General features: G+C 41.2%; 1 protein-coding gene across 3 annotated transcripts in view; it reads left to right on the top strand.

The window, feature by feature from the left end:
* Positions 1 to 1,140: 1,140 nt before the first annotated feature.
* Positions 1,141 to 19,673, top strand: part of sema4f (sema domain, immunoglobulin domain (Ig), transmembrane domain (TM) and short cytoplasmic domain, (semaphorin) 4F) — a 46,708-nt gene continuing 28,175 nt past the window's right edge. The window contains exons 1-2 of one of the 3 annotated variants that reach the window (XM_046380325.1): positions 1,141 to 1,462; positions 1,766 to 1,975. In XM_046380325.1, coding sequence (XP_046236281.1) covers positions 1,882 to 1,975 — 94 coding nt within the window. In that variant the 5' untranslated portion in view covers positions 1,141 to 1,462; positions 1,766 to 1,881. Of the gene's footprint in view, positions 1,976 to 19,673 lie in introns of all 3 variants that reach the window. The other 2 variants (XM_046380324.1, XM_046380323.1) reach the window with 2 other exon arrangements.

Here is a 19,673-nt window from a genome sequence, read left to right as displayed (position 1 = left end):
GACACGCACAGTGTGAGCTTAATCAGGCTCAATTAGAGACGGCGCCGCTCGCTTCTTTGCTCCATTTGGCTTTTCTTTATCAACACTCCCTCACCTCTGACCCCTGTCCTCCTCCTCCTTCCCCCTCCTCGTCTACCAAATCCTTTAATCCAGGCTCCTCTGTGACCCCTCCCTTTTGTTCAGGAGTTGGGGTACATGTCTGCACCCCCGCCCCGTGAAATCAGCCAGTCAGCTATGCCAGCCATCCTGCTCTCCTCCTTGGAGGAAGAAAGAGGGGAGGTGGGGGGTGCGGGAAGCAGATTGATTTTAATATTGTCGCTGTGACCGCTACACAATTATTATTAAAATTACAACACAGGCTTGAGCAATTCCTAAACTAAGGAGGCCACGGTTTGTTGACTCATGTTTTTAAAGTACTGAAGAAGTAAATGCCAAGACTAATTAACAGTGCATGTCCAAAAACAACGTGTCTGTGGATTATAAGTGTGGTTAAGGCCTGCATTGACCTCACAACTACTGTTTAATCATCTTTACTTAGGTCACACCCCCACGCTCATGATGTCACATGACTGACAGGTGGATTAACCAAACCAGACCACAGGAGCAAAGTTAAAAGCATCCCAGCTCAAATGTTCACCTTTTAAATGTAGTTTCAATCGATAACAAATGAATAGTGTTGTTCATTCATAATGTAGATTTTAATTTTTTTTTTTTTTCCCAGACAGCCTGACAATATTCACAAGAAGGGTAATTTAGTTCAGGATGGGAAAGCCTTGTATGTTTTTATCAAATTGTATATTTATTGGCATATATATCATCTTGCATCTGCATGATATATCATCTTTATTATATATTACACTGATATATCTGGTATCCTAATTGGTCTGACATAGCAGACAGTTCTACACACAGTGACAGGAAAACAGTCCTGAAGTCAAAAACTATACAATTTACTCTCTAACCTCACTGACTATCGTTTCCACCCTTTAAATTGATCTACAGTTCACACAAACACCCCAAAACAGCTTAATTTTCTTATATCTCACTCGTATTAAGAGAGGTAGGTTTGCACCTGTCGGTTGTGACATCACCGTCTAATCATACCTGTTGTATTCTCTCGCGCCGCTTTCCGGAGGGCGGGGCGCGAGAAGATTGGCTTCAACACAGCCAGCGTTCGAGCTCGAGATCCTCGAGCCGGTCACTGTACACTCCGTAATCACACCGCGCACTAGTGCCAGCGCTCGAGCTCCAGCGACACAGCGCGCGCTCGGCATTTTGTTTGTTATTCACGGACCTCAATATGATTTTCTTGCTTTAATTTCCTCAGATGATTTTAAACTGCCGACGAGCGGAGGTTTCATATGTAGCAGCGGGACAGGCTTGGCGACACCAGTGCACACAGAGCGAGGCTTCAGCCTATTATAACCCGGGACACCGGACATTATTCCTACACCAGAGAACGGTACTTTGGATTACTTTGACGTAGAGTTTATCAGTGGAATACACCGTAAATGTTACTATAATATTTTATTTTCTGATTCTTTGCATGTCCTTTTCCTTTAGTGGATAATACAGCCCTCGCTTTACACTAGAGCGGATGCAGGCACTTCTGTGCGCTTTGCGCAGGTTATAGCGACAGGAAAAGCTGTAAATTGTAATAGAATAACAGAATAGAAAATTCAAGGGGACATTTATTTAACTTAGAACTAAACCCCAACTTATTCATCATTGTCTTGGACCGAGCCCTGTGCCTTTCTGAACTCAGACAACCCCGTGTAGTGCGAATCAGGATTAGGATGCATCGCAGCTGAAGCCACGAGTCCGGGACTTTTGTGTTGAAATCGGATCGGACTTACTGAGGATCGAGGCAGGAGCCGAATCATGATGTGTCCTGGCGGTGCGATGCTGATCCTGCTCCCCTTGCTGTGCATGCTTTGCAGAGCCTCCCGGGCAGCAACCCTGGGCGGGCTAGGAGGTGAGTGCAACGGGCAAGGAAAACAGTAACTCATGAGGGCAATACTGGTGCTGGTGAAAGCTGAAGTGATATATAAAAACTGTTTTTTTTCTTTTGGGGGGCTTTGTTTACTTTGATATGCAGCATTATGAATTTTTCAGGTGGCTTCATGATGATGTTAATGATGATGACAGCTATCAAAACAATAACATGCACGCATGAGGCTGGAGCAACGTCCGCAACTTCACCATACTTTGCAGTGTTGTCTCATATCATTTAACCGCATGCACAACCGACAGAGTTTCCCCAAGTGATTTCTGATATGCTTTGGCTTTGACGCAGAACACCAAATCTGTTTTACGCACTCGGGGCGCGATGCCAAAGGGCTGCCTTCTGCCTTTAGTGTGGCTTGATAAATGGTGATACTGGCTTGGCAAGCAGGTGCTAGACTTGTTGTGCTCAACGCCAACAACAAGTGCACTGACTGGGAAGAAAGAAAACTCTGAGCTGCTGGTTCATCCAGACACGTAGACGCTTTCAAACTTAAAGGGACAGTTCAGTCAAAAGCGCTTCCCGCTGCAGGGATTGATGTGTGCGTGAATTTGTCTTTTCATTTGCTCTCCAGAGAAGGCAGAGGTCAGGATCAGTGACTCTGCAAGCTGACAGTGATTTGGCATCTTGCTTAGGGACACTTCAGCAGAGTGGTTGCAGAGTGCAAATCTTCAAAATGACAAGAAAACAGCTTTCTTGAAAAAGTGTGTGCATCATATTCACAACAAAATGTTGAGCGTGAAATACTGAAGGGCGAAGGAGAGACGAGACAGATTGAAATGGCAACGAGAGGGACTAGAATACAAGCCCAGCTCTCTAACAAGCTCCCCCTTTGTGCTGTGCCTGTCAGGGTCAGCTGCGCAGGCTCGCCAGCCTTCCTGTTTTCTGAAAACTGACTGACAGTTAAAATGGAAAACATAAAATGAGAGGAGACATCCATCACAACAAAATAATAAGAAGCTTATGGGGCAGTAGTCATGCAGAGCTATTTTGTGACTCTTTGGAGATTGGATTGTAGTTTGCGTAAGTGTGTCCATACCTCTTTGTTAGTCCATGTTTTGAATGCATTCTCTTTGTGTGCTGAGTAATAACTCTCTGTTCACTCATTTAACCCAATTTTTCTTCCTGTATGCTTTTCTTCTTTCAATCTCCTTTCAGTATTTTTTTCATCTGATTATTTGCTCACGGTCTTTTCTTTCCCTCTCTATCATGTGATGGTGTTTACATCCAGATGCAGCATGAAGGAAAAGATTTAGAGGTTGCGTCACTGTGTCTTCATTGACCATTAGCCTGTACTCCGGTCAGCGTTAATGGGCTTTGCTCCACTGCAGCAGCTTATTGTACTTTAACCCTTTTGTATTTCCAATCTGATCAACATACAACTAATTTCTTACTTCAGAAGGTCGCTGCTTGTTGTTGGTTCAGACTCACCTCCTGAATGAATGCAGTGTCTGTAAGTTTGATTCAGTGTTGTGTTATTATGCAACCGTGGCCCGTTGGCCTGTGGCATGCTGGCCCCACGACAAATACAGTTTGAGCGAGTGCCAACAGCAATGAGAGAGATGGAGGGGGGATGTATCAGTGCATCAATATTTTGTATAGCTGCATCATTATCTTTCTGTTTTGCCACAGTTAAATGAGATACATCACAAATTGCATAAATGTGCAAACATGCATGACTCCTATCTGGATTTAAGTCCCAACAACATTTCATTGTAGCCGAGTTAAAAGTTGTTGTCATCCTCACTGGGATGTGTGTCGATGGGTGTGCGTGCTTCAGTGTTTGCACATGTGTTGTGATAACTGAAGAGAGACTGTGTGGTTATGTAAGACAGTGTAGTTGTTATGAGCAACATGTCAGGTGATGTGTGTGTTTGTCTATGCGTGTGTTCAGCTTGGCTCGCATGCACAATAATATCCAAGTGACAACCTGCACAGCTGACTGTCGAAGCTAATGAACAGATGCAGCTTTTCCAAAAGCACTGGAAACATGTAATATAGTCCGACTTGTAAGGTCACCTGAGGATGAATCCCGATGAGTATGATCATAGCCTGTCTCTAAGGCTAGTGCCACGAATGTGCAAACACCTGCCTAAAGCTTCAGTCGTACTTTAAAGTTAAATTAGTGAAGATAAAAGAATTTTCCCTCTGGGATAAATAAAGGAATTCTGATTCTGATTCTGATAAAAACTTTTGATTTAGGTCGTAATAGGGTCTTACTCACATACGATTCTCAGGGACAAGCAAATGAAGAATTTGTCTCTCCATTTTCTATTTATCAATAAATTCTGTTTGATGTTGTGTTTGTGTGTGTGTGTGTGTGACGTTTTTCTTCAACATACCTTTATTTTTTAAAGTTGGATTGTTCCATCTGTTTTGCATCATAAAGATGTCATTTCTCGCCGCCTCATTGCTGTTGTGATACAGCTGCTTGTAAGATGTAATATTAAATGGTACGGTTGGCTAATTAGGCTCATGTGGAATTGTTCCAACACTCTGGAAAAGCCATAAAACTGCTCTGCTTAAATTACCCGCTGCATAATGAAGTTACCATCAGAGTGTGGTATTTTCATTTCAAGAAATCACAAACAAGCCCATTTAGGCTATCATAATGGGTGTTTTTACAAACAATTTAGCATTTGGCTCAGCAATGACAAAACATAGTCATAAAGTAGACATTTGTATCGAGATATTTTCATAAAGAACTTCTTCATGTTGAGTTTTAAATATTCAAAAGCTCTGATATAATTGTTTAATGCCCATAGAGAGGTAAATAATGATTAAATGGCGGTGTATTAACATGCTACAAAACCCTACTTGCTTTTGAATTACTGTGTGTGTGCTTGTTGTGAGTGGATCAGAGACTCTTCCACTGGTAGCTACATTAGTTTCACTGGTCTAGCAGCAGTTTTAATGCCCCTCACATGAAACTCATTAGGGTGTCGGCACATGAGGAAGGGCCTGGCTCCCAACAGTGCACCGGCTGCATGGATCAGGGCCCACTCAGGGCCCTATCACTAATTTGATTAGGTTGGTTAGTCTGAAACTGTGCAGGTATATAAGCCTGATGTCGCTCATGAGGCCACCCAGTGTCCACCTATTGTACCACCTGCTCAGTTTGCCTGCCTGCTCACCAAAACTATACTTTTTCTTTGTTTGTAGTCAACAGGAGCTCAACAGAATCTCTATTCAAACATTTCTCACTCCAGTAGCTTTCATAGAAGATTTATCTTTCTATTATAGTTTTCTGTTTTAGTGCCAACATTTTCACTTGCGGTGAACTGGGTGTGTGCATGTGTGTGTGTGTGTGTGGGTGGGTGGATGGATGATGGGAGTCCCTTACGACAAAGATGAATCAAAGCAGGCTGGTAAATACAGTTAGTGTCTTGATTTCACTCCATCCTGTAGTGTGATGGGTGAGGGGGTGGATGCTCTGTGGTCTGCTCTGGTCTGGTCTGTGCTTCTTGTGAATTTTCTTTGCTATTCAGTGACTCTGCTTACAAGAAAGCTTCTCTGATGATAAATGATGAGTGTGAAATGTGCAACTGCAGCCAACGATTTTTGACCGTCAAGCTTAAATGACTTGAATAAAGTTTAGTGGAATTTCCTGGTCTTGAGGTCTAACAAAAAGGTACTATATTAATAAAGGTGTTTGTATATTCACTATTCATCTGATAGCTGTGACAAAATATGATTAAGTGCTGATTGGGATTATGTTCTGGAAATTGTTCAGCTCATACAGCCGGCCTGAAGCATCTCATCTTGTGATCAATTTTGTAAGTGGATGCCGGCGTAAACAGTAGCAGCACTGTTTAGTGCATAAAAATATCAAAATGTTCCTGAAGGAGGTCAGGATGATTCAGGAGAGGCAATGACTCAGCTGATCGTTTCCTCAAAATCAATCAAATCAAAGTCCTGAAGTCAACTGGTTTTAAACGATAAATGTGACACATGATGATGCCTTCATGCAATTTGATCAAAGCGATCCATTGTTTGGAGGGATCAGGCTCATGCTGTGCATTCTCATCACTGCATATTTTCATATCGCAGAAATGTCTTGGGATTAGGTTAGGAATAGTGTAACCGCACTACACCACTGCTGTAGATTACATGTTTGGGTTGAGGCTGAATTGTTGTGTCCTGCCACAGTGAATATAAAGTGGTTTTCCTAATGATAAGAGAACAGTCAGTTTTTCTTCTTCTCATCCCTGTTGCATCTCGTTCTCTCGCTCTCTGCTTCTCCGCCAGCATTTTCTAGTCCTCATCCCTCTTGTTCTTCTAAGTGTGGTTGATGGGGCCTGGTGGAGTTGAGTGGTACCATGGGACTGGAGGAAGGCATCAGAAATGCTCTTAGCGCTTCTTTCAGTTTTGTATCATAAGTCATGGCTCTTTTCTGGCTGTAGTTTAAGTGCATATCAAAAAGCTATGGCATGTAAAACTCTCCTATTTCTCTTTGTCTTGGTCAGAAATAGCGGTTTAAGTGGTTGGTATCTTTTCCTGTTGCTGCAACACCCCTTTTATTTTTCTGTCTTTTTCTTTTAATTCCTATTTTTTCATTCTTTTAGTTTTTCTGTCATCTTTCAAATCCCCCCTTTTCTTTTTTCTCCATGCTAAGCTCAGAGGAAAAGAAACCGTGGCTAACACTTAAGCTAAAGCTCAAACAAAGTTAAAGCCTCTAACAAAACCAGCCAACAAGCAAATGTAATCTGTTTTTTTTTTAATCAAATCATAGGCTACATTCCAGAAGTATGATTTTGTGAAAAAAGTAGTGAAATATTTACGCAAAAAATGAGTTAAACATGAAGGAGAGGAGTAAATTCTCAGCTGTCATTCACCACCTACAGAAAATATTCTCTCAGTCCTTACAGTCGTCAGCAAAGTTCATTAGTTTCTCATACGTCTCTGCACATAATGCACTCTTTATGAAACTCAGATATTTGTCTCTGATTCTGAGAATTACATTAGCTGTGTACACGCACGTAATTTCCCAAAGCAATCTCCCGCCTTGTTTGTGAATGCTCAGCCCACAGGCACTCCTGTGACCGGAGCTTGTCAGAATAAAGGTCATACCGAGTCAGTTGTCAAAGGCCACACACACTCGCACAGATAGAGACACAGTCGACCCAAGCAGATTCCCTTTGTCGCATTCTCAGAAGGATTTGAATATCGGTGGTTCCGTCCTAATCCGTCATCGTTTCCTTGGAAATGTCTGTTCCCGTCTAGCGTGACCACTGTGAAGGGTTTAAACACAAGGCACTTGAAGGTCAACGACTTGCTTGGCTGATATTGTAGGTGGTTTGGTGGAATTCTCCTTCATCCCTTATTCAGTCATTCCTTGTTACTGACTCGTTCTCACTCCCTCGTTCATAAAAAATCTCCTGAAATGTGCTGCGTCGTGACGAGAAACGTTCCTGGATTTTAAATCCAGGGTTTAGTGGAGTGATTGCATGTTAGTGTTTCTAGCACTCAGTGTGTGTTATCTGCAGAGGGCTTTAGAAGCAATGATGGCAGTGCATAGCTCAAGCCTGTAACATCAGCTCATTGGGATTCACTTCTGTTTTCTGCCCTCATCACCTTCCCCTCTAGCCTTCTGTTGCATGAAAATCCCACGATAGAAAGCAAGCTGGAACCAATTACAATGCATAGTGAACACTTTGCAGCATTTAAGCATACACAGAAGGTACGCTTAAGCAGAAGAGTTTGATTTTTTTTCTACCCCCTGTTCTACTTAATTTCAAGTTAAAATGGAGCTTTTTTTTAGTATTTTAATCAAACCTGGACAATCCCAGAGGCATTATGAATTAAAAAGAAAAAAAAGAAAACCTAATTGAGTGTGATGACGTGTGGAATGAGTTTGAGAACTGTTTCCTGTCTGAGATACCAAGCAGTTCAATGTTACTGACTGTTATCTGGAACCATCGTCAGTCTTATAAATCAGTATTGACTTTATTATTCAGCAACACAGGGTGAAGTAAAGGAGAACAGGAGGGGACAGAGACAAGGTTAATCACTGCTGAACACAGTTGAATTGTGATGCTGGGATGTAATGACCTGAGAAAGAAAATGTCTAAAAAAAAAACTGAAAAGCAGGACAGTGTGAAATTAAAAAGAAAAGAATGAAGAGAAGATGGAAAATTGACACGGATCTTATAAGTTAGGGGAAAAGAGACAGAAACTATTAGTAATTGATGGTACAGAGAATGTAATTGATCCATCTCGTCTGGGACAAAACCAACCGGACAGACAGGAGGTGACAGGTCACAGGTTTAGGGCGAGGTTGGAGGTCGCACAGGGTCACCTTGTTCATGCTGAGGCACTGACAGCATCCGCTTAACCTGTTAGCTTTTACACACACATCCATACACACATGCATACGGTCACAATGAGGAGATCCTCAGAGAGTTGTTGGCTGTTTACCCAGACTGATTGGAAGTCTGAAATCAACAAAAGTCATCAGTCGATTGACCTGTCTGTCTGTTTGTCTGTCTGTCTGCTGCATTTCTGTCTATTGAGATGAGTGTGTGTGTGTCTTCAGGTCAGTCAGTGTGTGCATTAATGCAAAGACTGGAATGTGAAGACGTGGATCGTCTGTATATACCTGCTTTTATGTCTGCGTCACCTTTTGTTGTGACACATTACTGCATTTGTAAAAGACAAATTGATTATGGATTGAAGTCATGACTGATTAATGATGGAAGGAGTTGCAGCTGTAAGGTGATCTCTTTACATTTAAATCCAGTGCTTCTGCTGTGTGTATTGCTCGTTATATGAGACCTGTGTCAGCACTGAGGCAATAAGAAGCGCACAGCTCTTTGTTCCTTCCTTCTCCCCTTTCGTCTTTGTCTCTTTCTTTGTGGACACACACAATCCAGCACACACTTCATCTCACCAAGCTCGATTTTGGTAATTAATCTCAAACAGCCCCAATGAAACATAAAGCAACATGAGAGGTGTCAGCGTTTGTGTCAGTCAGAGCATGGACACTTTATTTTGTGGGTGAGACTCGTCAAACTTGCTGTGCACTGCTGGCGTTAGCAAGCAGTCAGCCTTTTCCAAATTTGTGCCTGCTGGCATTTTTGTACTCTCAGTGACAGTTAGAAGCTGGAAGAGGTCACCGTGTTCAGACTGCTAAGTTTGAGTGCAGTGGAGATGTCTTGTAAATTCCAGTTTTACTACTTTTTTTTTACACCAGTGAATATTCTGTGATAAAGGAGAGGAAAATATTTTTATTCTGAACTTAAATTTTGTTTTCATTAACTAACAGCTAATATTGTATGCATTCAGGTAGATTCAGATTGATATATAAAATATATTCGCACATTCAGCCAAAGCAAGATACTGTAAAACTCAGAATTTATTGTTTTAAATTTCTTGTAAATACTTGACTCACAAGCTTAAATGAGGGCAGTTGTGGCCACTAGATATACCATGTGGAGGCTCCAAGAACTGTGATTGGTCAGCGAGGTCTGCCTGTGTGGGCTACTTTCTCTTGCAAGTCTCTTATGACAGTGGAGATTGTTGATAATGAATACAACATTAAGGAAGTGGAAGAAAGGCTCAGTAATCTGCTGCGCTTCAGTAACAACAAACAGCTAGCAAAGCCATCTCCCCTTTGCAAACAAGACGATTGCATGACAGTTGTCTCAAAGTATAAGTTACCTGATTTTGACTCCAGTCCTATGAGTATGTCATGTCCGCCGTCACTTTGTATCAGAAAGTAAACATTTACTGTAGGGAGTGTAATTAAAGCAGGATCAGGCCCGATCGTGTATGATACATCCATCTGGTGTTGTGATGGTGTCGAGAATGAACCCGAGCTTAACTCAGACTCATTTAGGCGTATGAAACTGTTTTGCACCACCTCATGGTGGTCTAGTTTTAAGCTGGATTACCAGCTGGGCAGAACGGGCAATTACCCTCAGGGATCCTCTGAGATCCCAAAAGCTCCTGACTTTGTGTATTCTTGTTTGGGAAAGGCACCTTTAATAATACAATACCAACCGATATGATGAAGGTGTTAAGGCGGGTTCTGCTTTATTATCTAATCTGAGGTCCATGTCTTCAAGAGTATTCCTATGTCACAGTCTAAGGTAATAACCTTCTACATTTCATTTTTTTATGCTTAAATGTTCCTAATTCCTCAGTTTATTTGTATTTGATTAAATTACCACACAGCAGGAGACCAGGTGGTATTTCAGTATAGTAAAGCTGCGATAGAGAGAGATATGAGAGATAGAAAGGAACAGGTGTCAAAGGGTCAGTTTAATGTTAACTGAAGCACGAGCTAGTGAATCTTGTTTGTTTATACATTACTGTGACAATTACTGTAAATTGCTTCTTCCACCCACCCTACTTTTACAGATGTCTTATTAGCCATGTGATAACAGATTAAATACATGGGAAATACAAATAATTGCACACACTGAACCACTCTTAAATTTCACCTTTTACCAGAACTGAACTGTCAGGTTGAACTGGCTTACAGTGGTAAACATGACACCTGTCAGTCGAACCGGTTTCCAGAGAAAACAAAGCACCATAGCTGCTGTTTTGTTAATTTACACTTCAATGAGGCATTGAAAGGGTGTTTGCACATGCACATAGTATTGCAGAGCGAGCTACCACTCCTGCAGTGATCGGGGTTACACTCCTGATATGTAGACAACACAGCGACTCCCGTCTGGATCGCGCGCACACACACACACACACACACGAGTAATAGATCTTCTGAATAAAACGGATAAACTTTTAGGCCTGTCTGAGGCTACTGTGTGTGTGTGTGTGTGTGTGTGTGTATGTGTGTGTAATGAACCAAGAAATCTATTTCTTCTCTGTATATTGTGGTTGTTCTTTCTTTGATAGTCTAGTAAATCAAACCACCTTTCTGCACCCCTTCTCTCTCACTCTGTGTGTATGTGTGTTTTTGGCAGTCTTAGTTGGCACACAACCATGAGGCTCATTTATTCCTCACACACACACACACACACACGCTACCCTGCTGTTCTTCCTTTGTATTTATTGATTGTTAGTGTCTTCCGCTGCTGCAGAGAAATTCGTTGGTAATATTGTGTGCGTGTGTGTGTGTGTGTGCACACACGCATATGCATGCATACTTGGTTTTGTAAGAAAACATTGGCTGTCTTGTCTCCATGACTTGTTGATCTCCAGTTCTCTCTTGTTTTATTTATCATCCTCTGTCTGCATATTGACCTTCTGTCGCTGTTTTTTTTTTTTTTTTTTTTTTTTCTTCAGTCGTGAGTGTGTGATGTGTGTGTGTACTGTTGAGGAAATCACAGTAACACAGGGAACCTTAATGGCAGGAAACAGGCTGGGGCAAAACACAAAGGAAAAACTGTCAGCAGTATCCCTACTTGAACAAACACAAATGCACATGCGTGCAGACATTTACACACACATAGATGTGCATGCAGATGTGTGTGTGTGTGTGTGTGTGTATGTGCTTCTGTGTGCACATGTGTATGTGTGTGTGTGTTGGTCTATCTGTCTGTGTTTATCTTTTGAGTTTTTGAAATGTTATATTTTTGATGGTAGTGTTTGGAGTGTATGTCTTTATGTATGAGTGTGTGTGTGTGTGTGTGTGTGTGAGTGTGAGTTTATGGACAAGCCTCTCATTAAATGCCCCCTCCCCACATCTGTCTCTCACTCTGACGTTCCCTCTCTCTATCCTTACCACCCCTTGGTCTCCCTCCTCTGCTCTCTTTATTGTGGTTTCTTTTAATTGGAGTCTAAGGTGGTAATTACAGGGAGGGCTGGAGAGTCTGGGAGAGGAGGAGGAAGGAGTCGGGAAGGGGGGGGGGCAAAGAGAAGGAGGAGGAAGTAATGTGATGAAAGCGCTACAGAGGAGAGAGGGGAGACACTGTTTTGAGAGGAGGAGTTTTTGAGAACTGACCAAATCTGATTTTTTTAAAATTATCCCTGTGTACTTCTACAGTCCATAAGTGGAGGACAGTGATGGACATGTTACAGACATGAGTACAGTTTATACTTTTTACTGAAGGAAGTGTACTGGTGGGCCAAGTGCTCTTTGTTCTCATTTTGTACGTGTTTCCTGAATAGTACAGTTATTCGAAAGGTCTCTTCTCAAGACGGCTAAATTAATGCGGCTCCGTTGCACTGCTTCATGTTTTTTGTCCGTGAATTATGATGTATTCTGAATGTTTTACATTGTTTAGATTGTATAATCTGAGTTTCTTCTGCATAAATTTGAGGCCATCTGGGCTGTTGAAACTGGCTGATGTTCAGATTGACAAACACGCAGTAGGTTCACTTCACTGAGGCTTGTGTGCCTTTGAAAATAAAGCATTACAAAGGAAGAGTGTTTTTTAATTCTTCGTTCATGTTGTTGTGTTCCTCTTATTTTGCCCCTTTCTTTGTCTCACTTTCCTTCGGCATTTTCCCTCAACTTCAGCATTTCTCCAACTCTTTTTAGCTTCATGTTTGTCTGTATTTTTCTTGGTTGCATTCTTGATAAAATTTAAGTCTGTAAGTGTGTGTCTGTGTATGTGTTTATCATAATGTGCATGTGAGAAGACAGAAATGCTGAAGGTCTCAGTGGTTTCCTCTCCTGGAGGGAGTAACCTGTGTTAAATGAGATACAGTAGCTGCCCCTCCTCTCCTGCTGTCTGGGACACACACACTCACGTACACACACACACAACATTGTTGAAAAGCCAGCCGTGCTGTAAGGATACATTAATGCTGATCCACATTATCATAATTGAGGTGTCTGCTGAGCCTGTATGTGTATTTTGTGCATGTGTGTGCATCCACAGGGAATACAGAAAGATAGAGAGAGGGGGTCTTTACAGCCAGACAGACACCATACTTTTATCTTTTAGCTCAACATTACAATGGAAGACAGGCTGCCTAAAATGTGTGTGTGTGTGTGTGTGTGTGTGTGTGTAAGGCAGGAAAAACCTCGGAAAGAGCACGGTCACACTGATCTAGAGAGCATGTCGACATTACAAAGCACTGCACAGGCAGGAGACGTGACATCACAGTAAGAGCACATTACCTGAGCCTTTGTTTGAATGGAGGAGAGTGCAGATCAAAGCTGATCAACAAGCATTAAGAAAATTACAAAAAAAATAAATGGGATATATGGTGCAATATTGTGCAGATAAAGACATTCAACCTTACGTTCTAATACAGCATGTGACCTGGAAATGAGACACAATGTGAAATGATTCCATGACAAAATTGCAGCCCACCGATCCAGTTACGATTTAAAGTTCCAATGTGACATCACGCCATAGTGTCCGATCAGATGGCATCATGACATCACCACGAGTCTTATAAGCCATCTCATCAGCTTAAGTGCTTTTATATAACAGCTCCGTTGTGCACATGGAATAGAATGAGATCCCAGCAGTCCAGATTAGATTAATATCATGCTGCCTGATAAGGTACAAAGACACTGAGGAAGGCTTGTGCAAACTCATGTGGGTGCAGACGCAAAAGGTGCATGCATGTGGAAACCGCCAGCACAAATTCAAGAACATTTACAGAAACAGATGAAATTTATCATTCATTATGAAGTAAGTAAAGTATGCGAAACTCAAGCTGACACTTTGTGCGAGTGACCTTGTTTTTCCAAATTCCAAATTCAGTCCCTTGGCTGGAAAACTCGCATTTTTCTTAAAATAAGCTAACTAACTTAAAAGCAGATTATCTAAAATCTAAAACCCAACAACCAACCAAGACCAACAACCCTTGCAGAACTCTGATGCATAATCATGTAAATGCTAAAACTGCTTATTTTGTTGGCATAAAACTATGGATTAATGGAAAAATTAAATAGTTTGTTGAATAGTTTATTGTTCAAAAGTCAAGTATAGAGCTAAAACAATGAGTGGATTTTATTTGTTTGTCTTTTAAGAAAATTAATTGTCAACCATTATTATATTTAATTCTGTAAGTAATTTAAGAGGCTAAAATGCCAAATGTTTCCGGATTCTCATACACGATGATCATGAAACTAACTTTAGTTGCCGCTAAAGCATGATTAATTTTTACTGAAATAACCTCTTTCCATTACATCACTGCTTTAACGCTTCCTCAGTCTGCATGTACAGACCAATCATTCAGCTGCGGTTTGACTTGAGCAAATGCCTGCATCCATTTAAACTTTGGAATCGAATGGACAACAATCCGTTAATGGGACTGTTTTGTGTGTTATTGTGTAGAGCCTGGCTATTGCACTAATGGGGTATTGAAAGAAAGGACTTAATGCATTAATGACACTAAGAGGTGATGTGGACTTATCCTTCCCAAACATATGGGTTAGGTCAAACTGTGTGTGTATATGTGTGTGTGTGTGTGTATTTAAGAAAGAGGAGGGAATAATCTTGTAGTTTGGAACCTAATGCGAACTATTTTGATAATGCGTATGTCTGACACTCGTGTGTGTATTTGTGTGTGTCTGTACTAGGTGATATTATGCACTTATTTGGTGGCTACTTTAAGAACAAGCGTGTTAACGTGCTCACTCATGACTGTCATGAGTGCATTCATGTGTGACCTGTTCTTACAAACACATCCAACTTTGTGGTGACAGGATGTGCTGTATCTTTATGAGCAGAGGAAGTGTGTGTGTGTGTGTGTGTGAGAGAGAGAGAGAGAGAGAGAGAGAGAGAAAGAGAGAGAGACAAGAGAACCTAGTTACACACATGTCAGAAAACACACATAGCGATAAGCAGAGCTGTTAGACTGTTAGGTTCACTCAGTTATGATAAGGCTGTTGGCTGTGTTGTTCACTGTAATTTTCAGTGTTGATGAATGATTAACAGCATTAATGGCTCATCCATGGAACTCAGGGTGCAGTTGTGTACCTACCTGTGCAAATAACCTCCCCAGTACACACCAATGAGCTACGCTGTCTACTGTATGGAGATGTGAAAGAGCATTTTGAACTCTAAAACAGCCCTGTACTCTTCTCAGATTTAAAGAGATCAGTCCTCAAGTGTGAACCAAAATGACACTGATATAAGACTGAAAGCAGCTTTATTGAGGAACATAAAAGAAAATGTATTTCTCTTGCTCTATAGTAAGTTTTCTGATATGCAGTGAAAGAGTTAAAGTTAAGAATTTTATTACTTGGTCTGATGGGGCAATGTGTCAGACTGCTGGAAGCGAGGTTGCTGTTCATCCTCTCTCTCACGGTCTGCCCATCAGTACCAAACATCAGCACCCTGGGAAAAAAATTTGCATGCCTGTTTTCCTGCATGCAGGTCTTGTCTTTCCCCCATGATCTGTTTGCATTCGTATGTACAGTACAGTCCTGTCTGTGCTTTTGAGCATATGGCCGTCTGTTTGTGGTACAAACAGTCAGCTGACTCCTGACCCTTCCCATGACTCTTTTTGTCACATTAACACACTCACAGAATACCCACATACATGCAGTCAGTGCTGGTGATGACAGTTTTAAAGTAGCAGTTACTTTAATAATCTCTATAGCTGTCATATACAACACTATTTATAGTGGAAAGCAGTAGAGAGAAGAGGGCAGCAAAGCAACCTAAGGCTAACCAAGGCTTGAGTTGACAAATTAGCAGTTCATCTGGTGCATGTTATACAATGAGCTGGTGAACAGTGAGATTAAGTGTCGTAAAAAATCCAATTTAGTCTTGTCTCCTGACTGTGTTGTCTTGTTTGCTGGTAATGTTTCTTGATTACTCCATGTCATATTGAACAAAATGAGATTATTTTTAGTCAGTCATGTTAACATTTCTGTCAAGTGCATGCCATTGCCTTAAAATGTAACTTTATGTAATGTAACAACTCCAATTTAGGTTGCTCTTAAAGCCAGAATCTGTGAGTGAGTATGTGGCAGATAAGGTAATGAAAATGACCCACACTGCGAAACATATTCACTGACACATGACTCTGACTTATTCAAAGCATTGCAACTCCAGTTTAATGATGCAAAGAAATATGCAGGTTAGTTATTGTTGAATAAGTGGCTCAACATCTCCTTCCCTTTCTGCTTCATTGCTGTTCCAGATAGATGCTTTATTTGTACTAGCAGTGCAGGAAATCCTGACTTTTACAACTCAACCGTGCAGATGACCTAAAATTGCAGCACCAGTGTTTTCATTTCAGCTGTAAAGCAGGTATAAACTTGTTTAGTAAGGACAGACATGGAATGAAGGACGGAAAGAAAGAGCAAACCAATGGACCAGTCAATTATGCACTCCTGACCTTTTTACCATTTGTTATAATAATGTATTGCTTTAGACAAGCTTGATTTGTGTGCTGAAGTGTGTGCTTGTATGTGAATGTGCCTTCATAAGAGCCGTATGTACTGCAGGATGAGTACATCCTGATGTAGTGTATGAAGAGTCCTTATGAAAGATACATGAATGAGCCAGAATAAGCCCACGCTGTGAACTTTGGACTTTACGATGTGTGTTCGTGTTCATGCATAAGGTGTGATTTTTTACTACTACTAATACTGTACCCACATAGTAGTATGTTCATCTATTTTCCTTCTCAGTGTTTTTGTGCCTTTGCCTTTCTCTGTGTGTGTGTGTGTGTGTGTGTGTTGCCTGATGGTTTGTCAGCAGGCCAACCCAACCATTGTAAAGCAGTCACTGCATTGGCCTTGCAGCTATCAAGCACTGATAAAGATGTCAAACAACATGCACTACCAACGTTATGAAAATAACTTTGTGGCTTTCGAGACCACACAGGAAACTGTTGACCAGAAACAGACCCTTTATTTTAGATGGGCTTAACTGGAAGTGAAACATAGCATATAGACCAGTTTATTTATATCTGGTGACAGCACATCATACTGAAATGACTTCACTTTAAAGGTTTTAAGTCAATTTTCAGATGCTGATAAACAATATGTTATAGTTCTTCTTAGTCACTTGTATGCATGTACCAAAGCTGATCAGCAGGTTGAGGTGCAGCTAAAAGCCAGTCGGACAAAAAGCTGGACAAAGCTTTCCTTGTTAGGTCAAACACACACACACACACACACACACACACACACACACACACACACACACACACACACACATATATCTTACTTGCTGCCAGGAATGAGCTCAGGGTCATTAATCTTGCTTTGCTTGTAGCAAACTGACCAAATTCACCCTCACACACACACACACACACACACACATACTGTGTTCATTTATATACACACTCAGACACAAGCTCTCAGGCACAAGAAATAAAGTGTCCATATCTTCCTCTCTGGCTTTTAAAACCCCTCCATCTTGTTTTCAGTTGTAAATAAGCTCTGGCCCTCTCTCAGCTCATTTCTGTTCAGTGTCTCTCTGAAGCTCCTCCCTCGCACAGGTGTGTTCCCTCATACAGGTGCAACCGTGTGTGTGTGTGTGTGCGTGTGTGGTTGTAATGCATAAATAGATCTAGACAGGGTGGTGCAGCTCCATTGGAATCCCACTGGTGTTGTTTTGGGTCACTCATCCTTTGATCATCTGCGTGTGTGTGTGTTTGTGAAGAACACACTTGCATAACTCACGTACACACAAACAAATTTGGACATCCCAGATGATTGTTTGGGTGGTGAACAGGGATTTTATGCTGTGGAATCACTGCAGTGAGCAAGAGGATTTGAGGCCTTTTAGTGATTACGACGGCAGGTGGTACAGAAGATTAAAATAGTTGTTTCCCTCTTATTTTTAGTTCTGAACAGAAGCTGTTCTTCTTTATTGTTTTTTAACTTATTATGGCTCCTATTAGAGTCTGTTTGATACATCGGCATGACTAATATTATTAGCTGATTTTAGTTTATCATAGATGATAATATTATTGAATGTTGGCTGAGGAGATGTGGCTGAACAAGTACTTAAATCATTTACTTAAGTAAGTAAAAAAAGACTCTGTAAGAACTCCAAGTTCTCCTCCCAAAGTGTACTTTCAGTATCAAAAGTAAAAGTGTGTGTTATGCAGAATGGCCCCTGTCAGTCTTAGATTTTTATGTTATTATTGATGTATTAATATGTAAATGATGCTATAATATCAAAGAGCTGTTTTAACTGTTTTAAATACTGTTGGGTAGTTTAATCTGTAAAAATACATCATGTGTCACTAACTGACTGTTACAGTTCAGTAAGTGCAGTATATTGTAGTCTGTTTGATATAATTTACAAGCATTGTTTCCACTAAACAGTCCACCTGAGAAATTTTCTCAAAACAGGAAAGAGGACATCAGATCAGGAGATAGAAAGAAGAAAATGAGAAAAGTTTTGAATTTTAAGCTGTTTTCACTTCTGCCAATTTGTGTTCATGTCTATGGATAGAGAGGGGACAGAGGGAGAGACTAGACTTTTCTCATCACTCTGAGAAAACAAAAGTAGATGGAAAGACAGGAGAAAGATAGGAAACAAGGGCAGGAAGTCAGGATGAACTGTGGTGTCCTGTGGACCAATGGCAGCCTGCGAGGAGGGAAGATGAAAAAAGGATTTTTTTTGTTTGTTTTTTGGCTCGTCTCTCTGTCTCTCCCTCCCTCGCTCTCTTGCTGTGTGACCTGCTCTGTCTCTCCCTTTGGGTTTAATCAACCAGACAGTTGGTTCGACCCGTTCCGGGGGGGTGGATTTATCATCAGCGGGCATTAATCTGTGTGACAGGGGCTTATTAGATGAGAGCGACCACCCCTGCTGACTAACACAGTGGATGGAGCCGGCACTGACAGAGAGAGGTGGCTGAGGGGAAAGTCACACTGTGGTGGAGGGCAGAAGAAAGAGTAGATGGTGATTTACCTTGAAGAAACCTATTTCCTCAGAGGAATGTGTGAATTTTCACTTTGAGAGTAGGGACCTGCTGTCTTTGTTTGGAAGCTCGACAACATTTAGATGTGCAGGGGAAGCCGATGCTGTCCATTTAAATGTCTGAACAGTACACCGCTGTGCGTGTGTGTGTGTGCATGTGTGTGAGCTAAAGATACTTAGCACACACCCTTTTTATGTATTGTAAAGCGCCCATTTTGTTGTGTGTGTGCCTTTCTGATCCCCTCACACATGAATGACTGATCTTCAGTGCTGATTACGCAATGAGCAGCTCTGCAGTTATTGTTCCAGCGTAGTGTTTCCTCAGGCTAAGGGAGGATGCAATGAGACTCATCCTTTCAATACTTTATATGCAACTCCTGGCTGCAGCTTCTTTTGTTCTCTCTCTCGTAGTTTAGTGAGTTCTCTTCACTCGTCTGGAGTTATGCGCTGTAAGGTTCGCTGCAGAAAGGAAGCTGAAGGGAACGTAAATCTTCTGTGTTGTGATGCTGCACTCTGCTGACTCATGCTTCTGTGTGCCAATGAAGCAGTGCACACATCAGGCCACTCAGACGAAGGAACAGAGTGGTCTCGGTAGTGATATCATGCAAACAATAATTCAACAAATTAGGGACATTTGACCCTCATTTTTCAAAATCCTATTTTGTCCTCTGATGTTTTATAGTTTCAATTTAATTTACTCACTAAAATCTTTTTAAAATACATCCCCTAACTGTAGCTGCCACAAATCAAATGTAAAGTTGATGTTGATTATGTTTGTCTTTCATTGTCACAGTGCACAGGAGTAAGATTTACTATCAGCTGTGTGGACTTCCTTGCCTGTAAATGAAAAATATTGTTGAATGATAGCTTTCTTTTCAAAGGTGCAGATAATTTAATATTTTTTC

The sequence above is a fragment of the Scatophagus argus genome, chromosome 23 (genome assembly GCF_020382885.2).
Source record: "Scatophagus argus isolate fScaArg1 chromosome 23, fScaArg1.pri, whole genome shotgun sequence".
Taxonomy (NCBI): Eukaryota; Metazoa; Chordata; class Actinopteri; family Scatophagidae; genus Scatophagus; species Scatophagus argus.
The sequence above is the reverse complement of the archived record's forward strand: the minus strand, read 5'-3'. Positions and strand labels throughout refer to the sequence as shown.